This window comes from Ornithorhynchus anatinus, chromosome X4 (assembly GCF_004115215.2).
Source record: "Ornithorhynchus anatinus isolate Pmale09 chromosome X4, mOrnAna1.pri.v4, whole genome shotgun sequence".
In the NCBI taxonomy this organism is placed as follows: Eukaryota; Metazoa; Chordata; class Mammalia; order Monotremata; family Ornithorhynchidae; genus Ornithorhynchus; species Ornithorhynchus anatinus.
The window spans coordinates 7,373,135-7,389,783 of record NC_041752.1 but is presented as its reverse complement, the minus strand read 5'-3'; the positions used below and the strand labels follow the sequence as shown (position 1 = coordinate 7,389,783).

The window sequence follows — 16,649 nt, the reverse complement described above, 5'->3', positions numbered from 1 at the left end:
CTTCTAAAGGAAATCTCTGCTTCAGAGAAAACATCTGCATATGAATAAGATCTCAGTATCACTAGCAATGGGAATATCAATAAAGGGATGGGGTAGAAGTGGGGGGACATGTGAAGGGAATGGATATCAATAGATTAGTCGTGAAACTCCAGTATGGAAAGTTTATAAGAAGACCCCATGAACCTGTAGGAAACAATTGAAGATCTGATAGTGTAGTAATGATATTTATTATTTGTCTTGGAATGAGAATGATTCTTTGACAAGAGTTAGTATGAGATCAAAGCCGGCTTAGCTACAAATGAACAGATATATACCCACACATAAGCTCACTAAAGTCTCACTGTTTAGGTTGGGGAGGACAGGCTTTAGAAATGAGAAATAAATTGCAATATATTGAACAGCAGACAGTGCCGATCTCAGGAGAGAAAATGGTTAAGTGTCAGGGGCTGAGTTGGTTGTTCTACGAAGGAAGGATGAGTTCTGGTGGAATCACTTGCACGTGGCTGCAAAATCCGTAAAGACAGTCAATTTCTCCAAATGGGAAAGAAATCATGGAATGCCATGGACCTTCAGTAGAATTTGAGAGATGTATGGGTGTGAGGTCCAGGATTCATAAAATTGTATTTACTAAGTGCTTACTATGTGCATAGCACTGTACTAAGCGCTTGGAGAAAATAACATAATAATAAACAGTCATATTCTCTGCCCATAATGAGCTTGCAGTCTACGGGTGGGGAGAGACGGACATCAATAAATACATAAAATTATATATATGTACATATAAGTGCTGTGGGGCTGGGCTGGGGAAGAGCCAAAGGGAGACGCAGAAGGGAGTGGGAGATGAGGAAAAGTAGGGATTAGTCTGGGAAAACCTCTTGGAGGATATGTTCCTTCGGTAAGGCTTTGCATTGGGGAGACACTGACCATCAACCTGCCTGCTCCAAATTTGTGGTATTGCTTTAAACAAACAATTGAAAAGCAGCCTCTCTGTGACAAAGGCCATGTTGTAAATAGAAAACTAGCTTCTAGCACTGTGTGAATAATGATGGTATCCTTTTCCAAAGAACAATGACAGAGTTATCAAAGATTCAATAAAGCAGAGACACCATCAGGAGTGATTTTTTAAAAACTGATGTCACAAAAATTTATATATATATGTGCATAATCCAATATATATATATATATATATGAATAATCCAATATATATATATATACATTTACTGATGATACTATTCTATTAGCTAAAGTAAAGAAGATTTGATGGACTTATTATTAAAAGTTATGGAACAGAACAAAGAGATGGGCCTGCATTTGAATGTCAAGGAAACAAACATCATGACTACTGAAAGTTTAAAGATATTTATAGCAGAGGGAGATAATATTGAATTCGCTGACAACTGCTCTCTCCTGGGATGTATATTCAATAATAAAGGAACTAGTAGTCAAGGAATACGCTGAAGATTAATGTTAGAAAGACTTGTTATGAAAAGCCTTGAAAAAATCGTGTGCTGATGTAACAATTGCTATAAAAATACAAATGGTAAATTTTAGGGTGTTTCCATTGACAATGTATGGATCTGAAAGCTGAAGAGTGAAAAAAATGGGTAGCAAAAGAATCGATTCTTTGGAAATGTGGAGCTGGAGAAAGATTTTTCAAATGTCATGGGCTGCCCAAAAAACAAACAAATGGGTTTGGGAGCAAATTAAACTAATGTGGTCTTTGGAAGGCCAAATGACTGGACTTAGATCAGCATATTTGAAACACAATTTTTTCTCAGGAGGAGACAGTCCTTGGAACAGTCCAAGGAAATGGAGAAGCGGCAGATTAGCAGCTAGATGGATAGAAACCACAGCAATGATAGCGAAAGACCTGTGAGCAAGGTTGCAATTTATGGCAGAAGATAGGATGTTCTGGGGAAAGTATATCCATAGAGTCGCTATGAATCAGAAAGGATTCAATGGCTCATCACAGTTGGGACAAAATGGGAAACTTCAGAAACATAAATTGTGATAAGGAATGGAGAGAAACATGACTTTACCGAGCAATAGTCAATGATAGAAATTTCAAGGGGTTTTAATGTTGACATTGAGCTTCCTCAGTAACTGATCCCGTTTGTTCCTGTCCGGCCTCAGCAGGATCACATAGACCTTGGGGCCAAAGATACAACCCAGGAGCCCAAGGCTGGAGGCCAAGATGGAGAAGATCTCCACAGCCACCATGGCCTTGCCCTTGGTATTCAGGTAGGTGGGTAGGAAGGAGATCCAGACGCTGCAGAACACCAGCATGCTGAATGTGATGAACTTGGCCTCGTTAAATGTGTCAGGTAGATTCCGAGCCAGAAAGGCCACCGTGAAGCTGACCAGGGCCAGGAAGCCCATGTAACCCAGAACACAGTAGAAGGCGGTGATGGAGCCCTCGTTGCACTCAAGAATGATGTGTCCAAACTCAGCCTGCGTGTTGAAGTCAGGGAAAGGGGGAGAGGTTCCCAGCCAGACGCCACAGATGGTCACTTGGTTCAGAGAGCAGATGAGGACGACACAGTTAGACACACGGGGAAGCATCCATCCCCGGAACCTGCTCCCTGGCTTGGTAGCCCGGAAGGCTAGCACCACTGTGATCGTCTTGGCCAGCACCAAAGCCACTGCCACGGAGAATATGATGCCAAAGGCAGTCTGTCGAAGGAGGCAGGACACTGTGCTGGGTCGGCCGATGAAGATGAGGGAGCAGAGGAAGGAGAACATGAGGGACATGAGGAGGATGTAGCTGAGGCCGCGGTTGTTGGCTCTGACGATGGGCGAGTTACGGTGCTTGATAAAGATCCCCAAGGTCAGGGCTGTAACCAAGGAGAAAGAAAGAGCCGTAGAAACCAGAACAATCCCCAGCAGCTCATCATAGGCAAGGAAAGCCATGACCTTGGGGAGGCAGCGATCTCTTTGCACATTAGGATACTCGTCTACAGGACACTTCAGACAGTGAGTCGAATCTGTAAGAGAAAGTCCTATCGATCATTTTGCCCCCACATATGAGTTAGGATACATGATTTCTACCTTGGAGGAACTGTCGTCGAACTAGGGAGACAGTCATGAAATAAAATAGAGCAAGAAAGAATATAAGAACGGAAAGATGGCTATGTGGATGAGTAATAATAACTATAGTAATAATCAAGCAATAACAATAACAATTGTGGTATTTGTTGAGCACTATTATATATCAGGTACTTTTGATTAATTGTTTGATAACCTGGCAGCGAACCTATGGAGATGTTGACTACTATGTGGAAGCTAAGAATAGGGAGACTATGGAAGGAAATTAAGGGATTAAAGTTTATTTAGGGCATTTGGACCAACGCTGGGATAGATACAAGCTAATCAGCCTAGAGATAGTCCATGCACCACATGGGCTCACAGTCTATCCCTGTATTACATATTAGATAACTGAAGCATAGAGAATTTAAGTGAATCCCCCTGGTTAGATAATGCACATTTAGCAGAGCGGGGATGAGAACAAAGATCCTTCTGACTCCCAAACTCAGAGTCTATCCACTAGGCCAAACTACATCTCCGTGAGCTGAGATGTCTGATCCTTTATGCCCCTGCTCTGAAGGCAGGCTGATTCATCTCTGCTGCTTTGGATTCCCACACTCTTTATGAGAAGCTGCGTGGCCTAGTAAATACAGCAAGGACATGGGGATCAGAAGATCGTGGGTTAACAACCCAACTCTGCCACTTCTCTGCTGTGTGACTTTAGGCAACTCGCTTAGCTTCTCTGTGCCTCCGTTATCTCATATGTTAAGTGGGGATTGAGACTGTGTACGCCATATGCAACATGGACTGTGTCCAACCACTCGTATGGTACAGTGAGTGGCACATAGAGCTTAACAAACATAAAACGTGGAAAAATCACTAGTTGCTCTCTATAATTCAGTGTAGGCAGTGAAGGGATGAATGTGGTGTGCTCAACAGCCATCATGATGATTTATTAGAAATTCCAGAGTCACTGATCTGGTCAATCAGCAATGTCCAGGTCACTGAATGCCTGGTTCCCTGCAGACCCTTACCTGTCAGGTTGGAGATCTCACCGTCGGGGCACGGGGTACAATCGTAGCAGCAGATGGCCTTCCCCTCCAGAGAAGTTTTCCTGAATCCAGGGAGGCAGCTGTTGCTGCACACGGAGCCTGGAGGCGTCTGAGCATCGAGAAGGCAAAGGGCTATGTATGAAGTTCCACTTAAACATTCCCCTCCTCCCAACTTTCCCTATTCCACTGACAACAATGATATCCTCAAATCTGGAATCTTAGAACCATCGTCTGCTCTTCGCTGGAATTCTTCTCTCACATCCAATCTCTTCCTAGAAGCTGCTCATTGGCTCAATGTCCCTTAAAAAGTTATCTCTCATGAAGTCATTTCTCTTCTACCAAACAGCCTCTAATATTAGTTACAACAACATTATAATTATTGTATTTATAAAAGGCACACTATGTCTCAAGCAATATATTAAGCTCTTGGGTAGATCCAATTTACTCAGGTTGAATAACAGTCCCTGTGTCACTTGGAGCTTACAGTTTTGAGTGGAAAGGAGTAGGATTTAATCATCATTTTACAGATAAGGAAACTGAGGCAGGGAGTAGTGAAGTGACTTGCCCAAGGTCACACAGAACACAAGTTGTGGAGCTGGAGATAGAACTCTGATCCTCTGCCTCCCAGGCTCTTGAACTTTCCTTTAGACCAGTTTGCTTCTCTATTAAATGCCTTAGCCTTTTGAGCCATAGGATTGCTACAAGAAGACTCCCATCTCAGAACACCTATAAAGAAATGTGAATCGAGAAATGTAAACCAACTATGGGGACAAGAAATCTTTCTTGGAGCACTTAAATAATAAAAGGTCCATGGCTTTTGTTGTTTTGTTTTTGTGCTTTATTTTGTTGGGGTGTTTTCAAGGATTTTTCTGGTTAGAAAGAGCAGGAAGACAGATATTCCTAGGAAAATCCATAGGGGAGATCTTGGAAAATCTTTTCCCAAAGACAGTAGAATATTAAACCTTGACCAAACTACATAGATGCTCTCCACTTGAACTATGAGGCCAGGGGAAATGTCATTCCAGAATTACACTCAGCCAGGTTCTCTGTCTAAGAGAGCAGCACCAGAATTCAGGTGCGATTTTCTGGTTCTCCTCCTTGACACAGATCCCCCAGATTAAATATCAATGATCATCAACCTCTAATATTCCTTTTCTATATCCTTATTTTGCCCTCCATCATGGGCCCTTGATCTTTCTGGTGTGCGAAATTCCATGGGCAACACCCTCAATGGGGTTGAGAAATGACGGAAAGGGAGTATTGTAGATTATCAATAAGGTTTCCACACACCAATCAGAGGACATGGCTTCGGGAGTGGAAGAGGAGGTGCTTATCCAGAGGCAGAAGGAGTATTGACACTTAGTGGAGAAATGGGGCATGACCAAGGTTCAGCTGGCCTGATAATGCCTTCCCATCCAAAACTCCCTCTCTCCTCACCTGGAGGAATCCGGAATTCCACAAAATGGCCTCCTTGTTAATGATCAAGTCATTCCCCAAAGATGCCTGAGGCTTAAACTCTCCTATCTTCACTCGTATTAACGTTCCCATTTTGAGTATCTGTAAATTGAGTATATCATAGCTTAGGACTGATTGGGTGTGTCCATCAGTGTACTGCTCTTCACCAGTGTTGGCGTTCAACTGACGCTGCCTCAGGAATGAGTGGAGCTGCCAAGAAGAGAGTGTAGTGAGAGATGAAATGACACAGAAACTCATATGGGAGGAGGAAATTGCAAATTTCATGGAGGGAGCTCTGCTGCAGGGGATTGTGAATGAATCTTACCTGCCATGGATGGGGCACCACTGTGTCCTCTGTTCCAGACGTTTCCATTTCTGACCTGGACAAAAGCATTTCATGAAGTGCACGTGCCACCTTATACATTGCACTGTACAAAGTGTGCTTTAGTCCAGTCAACTCCATGTCAGTCTTATGCAAGTTTAGCTCGTAGAAACTCTCGTTTCCCGTGCAGGTAGAGTCCCTTTTTTGTTGCGAAACTTCAAAGTAACAGCCTAGTCTAATTTCCCAGAAATCCTTGAGAAAAACATCATTGGGGTATTTAGAGGGGTTAACTGCGAGGAGGAAATCTTGGAAGCTAGGCACATCATCCGTGTGAATGGAGAATGACAAAGAACCTTCGAAGGAATTGGAAGGTAGGTTATAATTATTAATGACAGTGTCATCAAAGTGAGCCAGGTGGATCCAAACTTTCCCGATAACACACACCATACTGACAACCCATTTAAACGTGATGATGGAGTCTATGTCTCCATAGACAACCGCCACATTGGCCGACAAATCATTCAGCTTTTGATACAATATTTCTACTTGTCTTGTCCCGTAGTAGTCAGGTTCAGGAATCCGTTCTGTTAAGGCTACACAGACTCCGTGTTGGCTCATCTCCTGTGTTAGGTCCCTGGCGAAAATTTCACTTTGAACGTTATTGGAAACAATGAGACTGACCCAAGTCCAGCCAAAATACAGCAACAACCGGGCTATTCCCCGCTGCTGAGCGGTGCCCCTGGGGGCCATCTGGTAGAGAAAGGGGAACTGCACCGGATCCCTCAGATTGACATCAAAGGGGCCGTAGGTGATCTGTATGGGAGACAACAAAGCTCAGTTATTGCTTAAGCATTTGGATTTGGAGAACAAACAAGAACATCGACATGGTAGGAACTGGATTTCAGGCAAAACACTTGGTCAGTCAGCTAATCGGTATGCCCTGCTACATCGGGTTAGTGTTTCTAATTTGTTTAAAAAAAGTTCTGTATTAAGAGATCATAAACCAAATATGATTTCAGATAGGAAATTGTTTAAAGCAAGCTGATGCCATCCCAAATTCCCCCAAAATGCATCAAAATAATATACATATAGTCTTTAAAAGTAGTACAAATTCTATACAGATAATTAACGTATTTGCTAATTAACCCTTTATTTGCACATACGATTGCTTAAATTGATCATTTGGTTGACCTACATGCTAACACATCAACCCATATACAAACAAGCACACAGCCACAGGCAAGCTCACACACACGTACACACACATTATCCTCCTTGTTACCCCTGCCAATCTAAAAACTCTGCTTAAATCAAATCAGTTCAGATAGCTCAGGACACATAATTTAATCGCCAGACTTAGGTTTGCGTGCTGTCTTTTCTCTGCACTAGAAATAGCAGTTTTGGGGACGTTCAACACAGTCAAATGGGCTTTCTATGATTATTATAATTATGATTAGTATTATCGTTATGTCATTATAATTGTGGTATTTGTTAGATGCTTACTGTGTGAGAGACCCTGTACTAAACACTGGGGTTGATACAAGCAAATGGGGATGGACGCATTCCCTGTCCCAAATGGGGATCACAGTCTCAATCCCCATTTTACAGATGAAGTAAATGAGGCACAGAAAAGTGAAGGAGAGAGTTCAAGTTAATAAATTCAAGGCAGCAAATGTAGACGACACGTTCTAGGAGTTTCGAAAGGAAGGGCAGGAGGGAGTTAGGACAATAACTGGAAGGGGAAGTGGGGTCAAGAGAGGGATTTTTTAGGAAGGGGGAGACATGGGTATGTTTGAAGGCAGAGGGGAAGAAGCCATAGGAGAGTGAGGGGTTAAAGATGAAAGTTAAGGAAGGGAGGAGGGAAGGGGCGATAGCTTTTATGAGCTAAGCGGGAATGGGGTCCGAAGCATAGGTGGAGGGGGTGGCACTTGCGAGGAAGGAGGAGATCTCCTCTGAGGATACTGCTGGGAAGAATGGGCAAATAGGGGAGAGGGTTGAGAGCGGGGGCGGGGGGGGCATGGAGAAGGGGAAGGGGTGACTTTGGGGAGCTCAGACCTGATGGTGTTCATTTTTGTAATGACGCAGGTGGCCAGATCGTTGGGGGTGAGGGATGGAGGAGGGGGAGGAACCGGGGGCCTGATGAGAGAGTTAAAATTCCGGATCAATTGGCGGGGATGATGGGCATGGACGTCAATGAGGTAAGAAAAATCGTTTTGCCTGGCAGAGGAGAGGGCAGAGTTAAGGCAGGAAAGGATAAATCTAGAGTGATTTGCCCAAGATCATCCAGGAGACAAGTGGCAAGGCCTATATTAGAACTCACGACCTTCTGACTCCCAAGCCCGTGATCTATTCAGACTGTAACTCATCTCTGTACTTTAAACCGTTGTGGCAGGGAAAGTGCCTACCAACGCTTTTCCACTGTTCTCTCCCAAGCGTTTAATTTAGTATTTTGTTCACTGAGAACACTAAAAGAATACCACTGATTGACTGATTATCTGATTGGTAACCTCAGGGCAAAACCGGGAGGTTACATAGTGGGTGTTTGTATGCCCAACACACACATATATATTTAGTTAATAGTACCTGTGGCCAACCCAGGGAACTCTTTCAAAGTGAGATCACTGTGCAAATTACTGGTATTATGCTATCGTAGTGACCTCATGCTGTGACTGGAAAAAAAAACTCTAAAAGAAGTGAATTTTAAAAAGTGCATTTGACTTTTGAGAAATTGTAAGCATAATTACTTGGCATAGAACGAAACAGAATTGGGCTGAGGTAGATCAAGAAAGAGAAATGGTACAATGGTTCCAGGAGAAATGGCTTTCAACTTTGGTAGAATGGGACAGAAGTCTATAGCTGAGTCTCTAATCTGCTCCAGGCCGCTGTCTCGTAGGAAGCATGTCAGGTGGCATAGGGCTTTGAGCTTTAGCTGGACTCCTGAAAGAGAGAAGCAGAGTGGAGGAGCTGCCTCGTGAAGCCAGGTGGCACCCTGGCAAAAATCAGAGAGACGAAGTATACGAACCCAGATTGGAACAGTGCTCTGGAAGGAGATCTAAAATCTGAGAAACCCTGCTGGAAAAGAGTCCAAAATCAGAATAATCGTGTGGTTTAAACTGGATATTTTTAACTCTCATCTGTACATGTACCTTTCTTCCCTACCATGTACTCTAACTGTTCTTGTTTCATGCTATTTGCTTCATTGCTTCCTCTTCTCCCAATCTGCTTGGGATTTTATTCCCTTACTCAGATCAATTGAAAACATTTGGTCAACGAAGTGAAGAAATATTTTGAACAAACCAATATCTATATATTATATCTAAATTGTTTTTATTGAGTGCTTACTAGGTGGTAGGCACTATTCTAAGGATGGAATATATACAGAATAATCAGACTGGGCGCCGTCCATGTCCCACAGGGGCTCAAGGTCTTAATTTCCATTTTACAGATGAGATAAGCGGCTCAGAGAAGTGAAAAGGACTACTCCAGGTCCCTTGTTCTATCCATAAGGCCAGTCTGCTTCTCTATGATTTATCTCCAGGTGACCAAATCCTATATACATATACATTTGTTGATACATATCTTGCATTACAATGCCTATCCACCACATTGAACAGATTGTTGAGAACTTCACTAGAACAATAGTATTTCTACAGCTTCAGCTGAGTTAAAAGTTTGGAACACATTAGGAAATTAATTTTCATTGCATCACATATTGAAACCAGTAAGTCAGGGGCATTTACCAGGAGAAAGATAAATAGCAATCAAACCTAAAATAGTTTAGATACCTAATCTTGTATGAAGGTATGATAAAAGAAAAGTAAATCAGTGAAAACACATTGGCAGTGGCCCATGTTTTCATGCACTGAGAATCCAAGATTATCTGCAGAATAGAACCAGAAAGGGATGGATTCATTCAATCGTATTTACTCAGTCATATTTATTGAGTGCTTACTGCGTGCAGAGCCCTGTACTAAATGCTTGGAAAGTACAATTCGGCAACAAATAGAGCCAATCCTTACCCAACAACTGGCTCACAGTCTAGGAGACTGGATCAAATGAGAACTTGGAGACTTCAGACACAGAAAGGTCTTGGAGCAAACCACATTCCTAGGAAGATGAGAAGGGTGCTGTTTATGATGCCCAAGATCCTATTTATGCCCAGGATCAAACAGTGAGAATGCAGAGAGTATTAAAATAATTTACAAATAGACAATGCCAGCCCTGATCTTTCTCCTTCTCCACAGTCTCATATTTTCTCCTGTCTTCAGGACATCTCTACTTGGATGTCCTACCGTTATCTTCAACTTACCATGGCTAAATTAGATCTTATTTCCCAACCAAACGTTGTCCTCCCCATGACTTTCTCATCGCTGTAGGCAGTACCTGTATCACAAACCTCTTGTGTCACAGGATGATGACCTTGGCTTTATCTTTGATCCATCTCTCTCAATGAACCCACATATTAGTCTATCATCTAATCTTCTCAGCTCTACCTTCACAAGATCACCAAAATCCACCCTTCCCTCTCCACCACTCTGCTACTGTACTGATCGAAACACTTTATCCTTAATTACTGCATCGGCCTCCTTGCTGACTTCCCTGCATCCTGCCTGTCCCCTACTCCGGTGCATACTTCACTCTGTGCCCGGATCATTTTTCTACAAAACCTTTTGTCCATATTTTCCCCACCCTCACGAACCTCCAGTTGTTGCCCATCCACCTCTACATCTAACAAAATCTTGTTACCCTGCATTGTAAAGTGCTCCTATCTCACCTCGCTGATTACCCACTGGACCCTGGCATGCACACCTCACTTCTCTAACACCAGTTTACTCAATGAACCTCTGTCTCATCTATCTATCTCATCTATCCACCCCTATCCCACGTCCTGCTTCTAGCCTTGATCTCCCTCGCCCTTCGTATCTGACCAACCACCACTCTCTCCACCTTCAAAGCCTTATTAAAATCACATCTCTTCCATGATGCCCTCCCTGACTAAGCTCTCATTTCCCCTAGTCCCTCTCTCTTCTGCATCACCCTTATATTTGGATTTGTACACTTTATTCACCTCACCCTCAGCCCCACGACACTTTATATTCATATCCATAATTTATTTGAATACCTGTCTCCCCTTCTAAACGATAGGTTCCTTGTGATTCAGAGCATGTCTACCAGCTCTACTCATTGTACTCTCCCAAACACTCAGGACAGTGCTCTGGACAGGATTGGTTGTAAAGAAAAGAAAATTCTGAAAACTCTATGTACATTGAAACAGAATCCTATGGTGGGAAGATAGGCTGAATACCTAAAGGAACATATTAAAAGGTTAAATATTTCTGACATTTAATTGTACTACCAATTTTAAAATTCCAAATATGTAAGAGCAACATGGTTATGCATATATAGAGTGTCATATAGATGTCATGTACCAATCGATGGCATTTTTTGAGTGCTCGTTATGTGCAGAGCATTGTACTCAGCGTTTGGGTGGAGTATAGTCCAACAGAGGTGGCAGGCAGGTTCCCCCCCCCCCCGCCCACATATATCACAAATATTAATTAGTTGCATCTGAGGACCTAGAGGGCAGTTCTATTTTTCTACCTCTAGATCTTTCTATGCGCCACTATCTTTCTAGAACTCATCAGTTTTTGACACCATGGCTAAAATTTCTGACTAGGTTAGGTTATGTTTGCTATCTTTTCAATATGGTGCTTTGTCATTTATATTGGGGCCCATACTGTTATGAAACATTTTAGAATACTTTAAGAGCAACTTGAAGAAGATGGAAGAAAATGGCATTAATGCCAGGAGCAAAAGGCAAGGCAGAGCTAAAGATAGCTTTATATTGATCATAAAATAATACAATACCCTTTATATCATTGCATAATGAAATGAACAGTCACTACAGTAAATCTGTAATTTGTTCATTTATATTAATCTCTGTATCACCCCTTGATTTTAAACTCGTTCAATCCATCAATAAATCATATTTATTGAGCGCCTTACCAGGCACTTGGGAGAGTGCAATGCAAAAGATTTAGCAGACAAGTTCCCCATCCTAAACGAGTTGTCAGGTAGCAAGTCTATCAAGTCTGTGACGCTCAAAACACTGGGGGTGATGGGTAAAAATTTTCAATGTAATATCGAGAATATATTACTCACTGCAATTTTCTGCAAAATTCCATTCCAGTACCAGGGTATCATATGGACCACTAAACATAATAAATTGAAACAAATTCACAAATATTAATGAAACCGTTGCAGTTGTTTAGAAAAGCTGTCCTCAGTTTGAAAAATCCTCCTCTTCCTAGTAAATCTCATTCTGTTTTCTCTGCAAATTCACCCAGGTTTACAATTGGCTCATTTTACACCAGATGGCATCAACATTCCTGAGACAGAAAACTCCAATTTCACAGTATATATCAACCCTTGCAAATCTGTGCTCCTATCTCCTTCCTGTTTCCCAGTGGCGTGCATGGGGATTTCCAGTGCAGCCCAGCCAATTCTGGTCCTGCCCCCTTCCCTAGCCCCACTGGGAACGTTGGCAGAGTCAGCCGAGAGCAGAGACCCCGTAGCCCCTGCAGCCACACGGTCCACCCCTCGCCCTCTCGGTGGAATGAGATTGTCCCCAAGACACTCGGGAGCGGTCACTCCCGAAGGCCATTTCACCTTGGAACCCTCGGATCTACCAGGACCCTGAAACGCCCCCCATGACAACCCGGAGATTGGGGTTCATTCTCTCTTCCCCACACCCAGATCCACAGCACGGGGACAAGACCACACTTTCCATCTCCTTCAACACACCAGCACAAGGTTCAGCGAAGCCAAGTCTTCTCTTCCCCAACCCCGGAGGGAATATTCATTCATTCATTCATTCAATCGTATTTATTCATCGCTCACTCTGTGCAGTGCACTGTACTAAGCGCTTGGGAGACTACAGTACAACAATAAACAGACACATTCAGTGACTACACGAGCTTAAATTGAGGTGAGGAGAGAGGTGGCGGGGAAAACACATCAGTACAAATAAATTACAGATATATACTTAAGTGCTGAGGAGCTGAGGGGGGCGGGGCGCGGGGGAGAGGGAGAAAAAGGAGCAGGTCAGGGCAACGCAGAAGAATGGGAAAAGAGGAAAGCCGGGGCTTAGTCTGCGAAGGCCTCTTGGAGAAGAGGACTTAAGGAACTAGGACTTACGGACAGTCAAGGAATTTCCAGCTTCTACTTCTCGGACTGTCCTTGGTCAAAACCAAACAAACATTTCACACCAGAGTAGTCACCCAGACATATTTTGGGAATAAAGGAGGAGAGGAAATTCAACGAAAAATCTAACTGATGTGAGAAATGAAGTTTCTGCACATTTCCTAATCGTTCTCGGCAGATAGGGCATAATATGGATTTGACAATGCAACATTAAAAACCAACAGACGTTTTCCAGAAGAAATAGTTCTTCCCAGACCTCGATGGCTTGGGACGGGTTAAGGGAGCAAAGCGTAAAATACAGTGATAGTGATTAGGACTAGGCTGAGATGCCCTACCTGGGGGAACTTGTGGAATCCAATGACGTTGGCCATGGCAAAGGACAAAGTCGACCTGATTCCCCCGATGACGGCCACCAACTTGTGCCACTCCAGGCAGCTGTAATTGGGAACTGTCCGTGCCGCGCCCGAGAGCAGCATCAGAGACTGTTCCACGACCAGCCTCTCACGGAATAAGGTATCATAGAGGTGGAATCCCAGGGAAATGTTGGGCAGGAGGCTGGTGTCCTTGTTGATCTGCTCCACGGCAAACACCAGTGCCAGGACGTGCAGATTATGTTTGTAAACACGGCTGTAAGGAATAGGGGGAGAGATTTCTCAGACCTCTTTTCCAGATATTGTTGGAGTGGGGTTTGAGGGATTGGAGGGTTGGGATTGAGACATGAGGACTGGGAATATCAGGGACCTGGGAAGTAAGAGGGTGGGGGGGCGGTGGGTGCTGCAGTTTGCGTCTGTTGAACAGAAACAGCCTGTCGTTGCTGGAAGAGAGAGCAAAGCAATCTCTGCGTAACTACGCCAAAGGCTCGGGGGAATTCACAAAGAGCCATAATGAACTGCTGCCTGCTCTATGCCACTAAAAATCAATCAGACCTGTGGAAGAAAGCGACAAGAGCAGCAGGTAGAGAGACAAGGGAGCGGGGAGATCTCTCGGCAAAGGTGATAAGGAAAACAGCAACTGTGACAGTGTCAAAGCGTGCCCCAATCTCTTTGTCTCTCAGAGAACGGAAACACAGCCCTGTTCGTCCCAATCCAATCAAAACATCACACTGATATTTTACTCGCGCATATGACACTTACGCGAATCGATTATCAAACCAATAAGGGTATTTGTTAAATTCTAGTAGGTAACCCTCAAACACATTCAGAGCTAAGAGCGCTCCAATCACTAGGTCCCCGTCTTTGTAGTAGCCCCGTGAGTAGACCCTGTGCAAGGAGCATTGGCTCCCGGACCCAGAGACTGGAGGCGTCAGGAGCCGCGAGCCAAAAAGCAAGATCAGCCGCAGCAGCATTAGGACCGCGGCTCCCGGTCCCAGAGCTGTAGCCCTGAGCCTGCCCTGAGCTGACGAGAAAACTGAAGCAAGATCACTCAGCTGCCTCTGTCTCATTCAAAAGGGATGCTCGCTTCCAGCCGAATCGTCCCGCTAAGGGAGGCACAGACTCAGAAACAGACTCGCACTGGCAAACAGTCTGAGTTCTAGCCAGTTCGGAGCTGTTCAGTGAGCTTTTATAGGCTCTGGGCTGGTACTCTGTGAAAGGCCTTGAGCTGAGGACGATGCTGAGCCCCAGATCACCCAGCTGCTCCAGTCCCATTCATAAACGGTGCTCGCTGCTAGCCGAATCGTCCCCTTAAGGGAGGCGGCACAGACTCAGAAACAGACTCGCCCAGGAAAGTAGTCTGAGTCCTAGCCAGCCCCAGCTCGGAGCGATTCAGAGTGCTTTTATAGGCTCTGAGCGGATAAAGAGACTTTTTTGATAGGCTCTAATTTCCCTTGATAGGGACGGGGCAGAATGTGGTTCCCCCCGCCTCCGCTTCTCCTCCCTCCCCCTCCCTTTGCTTAAGCAAAGACCAGCACAATCTCTTTATTCTGATTCTCTCTCGGGAGTTTCTCTGTCGAAAAGACCTGCACCTGTGCCCATGTTTATATTTCTAGCTGTCTAGCGACAAAATAAATCTTCCTCCTTCCTCTCACCCCTCCCTATTCACTCTGGTGACCCTCAGAGGATCACGAGTTGGGCGGACTAATCTCTCACAGGGTCATGTCCCTGGTTCCAGTAAATAGCATTATGCCCCACTCTCACTCTCATCCCCAAATGTCCTGGTTCAACCAGCACCCAACAAGGCAAGGAAGAGAAGCAAGATCCCTTCCACCTTACTCTGGAATGAATGTGCAGGCACCACCAACAGTCTGATTGGAGGTGGAATGCTTACATGACAGCCTGAAGTGAAAGGAGGGCTTCTCAATGAAAGTGAAGAACTGTGGGAATTTACAGTCAAAGCTTTGTGCCAAAACAAAGCAACAGAGTATATTAAAGGAGTCATTGAAGAAAACTGGAAAACACCAGAGGGGATTTAAATTCCAGACTAAAGGCCTCAAAAACGAACTCTTATGGAATTTTAACTTACTTTCCAGAGGATTTGATTTACACTCTAGCTAGTCTCTCTGGGAGGCCCTCCGTCTTTGATTGGGAGTCTTTTGTGGAGATTTTATAAAGCTGCTTCTTCAGCCTCACCTTGTTTGTAGGAGAAGATTTCCAGAGTTCTCATGGATTCCTTCATTTTGCTTGCCCAGTCTATTCGGGACCTCTATCCTGCCTTTTCTATTTTGTTCTGACCAGTCTGTTCTGAGAACATTCAGGTCTTAATCAACTTTTTTTAAATTTCCTACTTCAACATCTGGGGTCACACTTTTGTCAGCTTTCTTACAGCTAATTTCTGCCTTTACCTACCATCCTCAAAATTTCTGTTGGGTTTTTTGACTACTAAATCTAACCCAAAAATGAATCTAGGCGTGGCTACTGTGGAAATTATCACATGCAAAGTGAGGCTAAAGAAGCAGCTGTTTTTAGATCCTTGAGGGTTTTTTTTCCCAATCAATTATGCATGGAGAATGCCTGACACCCTTTTAGAACTTGTTTATAGTATAATGTCTTTTATTCCCCAAGGAGACATGGAATCCAGGTTGTTGGAAGCATGGTCTCCAGAACCTACTGAGACTCATGGTCAATAGTTTAGCACTACTGAGACCCGTCATCTTTGGATCCTTTCATTCATTCATTCATTCAATAGTATTTATTGAGCGCTTACTATGTGCAGAGCACTGTACTAAGCGCTTGGAATGTACAAATCAGTAACATATAGAGACAGTCCCTGCCCTTTGACGAGTTTACAGTCTAATCGGGGGAGATCCTGCTCCCTTCAACATTGTTTTAGAAACAGGAGAGGCATTGACTGTTCCAGGAGGTGTCCTTAAAATGTAACGTCACCGCAAGGTGCCAGGCAGATTGAGATATCAAACCTGAACAGTAAGCGCTCAATTAATACCATTGATTGATTAGCACTAGGCTGAGATCAGAAGGGGGCTGGTCACTGTCCATTGTCTTGAAATGTCACAGGCTTCCCTTCTTTCCTAGAGTATGGGGATGGAGCTGAGGCAATTAGTCACCGCAAAGCGCACTCGAAGGTTCAGGACTTTTCCAAGGGAAATCTCTGCTCCAGGGAAAACTTCTGCAAGTGAAATCTAGGAATGAATTGATTAA

The 16,649-nt window shown here is 43.9% G+C and overlaps 1 protein-coding gene across 1 annotated transcript; it reads right to left on the bottom strand.

Annotated features, from left to right (window-relative positions):
- Nucleotides 1-2,064: 2,064 nt before the first annotated feature.
- Nucleotides 2,065-14,401, bottom strand: LOC100084083 (vomeronasal type-2 receptor 26-like). Its single transcript, XM_039910687.1, has 7 exons — nucleotides 14,190-14,401; nucleotides 13,392-13,683; nucleotides 13,055-13,091; nucleotides 5,857-6,686; nucleotides 5,514-5,741; nucleotides 4,059-4,185; nucleotides 2,065-2,984 (listed from the first exon to the last, which is right to left on the bottom strand). The coding sequence occupies exons 1-7, from the start codon at nucleotides 14,399-14,401 to the stop codon at nucleotides 2,065-2,067; spliced, it is 2,646 nt and encodes an 881-aa protein (XP_039766621.1).
- Nucleotides 14,402-16,649: the final 2,248 nt, after the last annotated feature.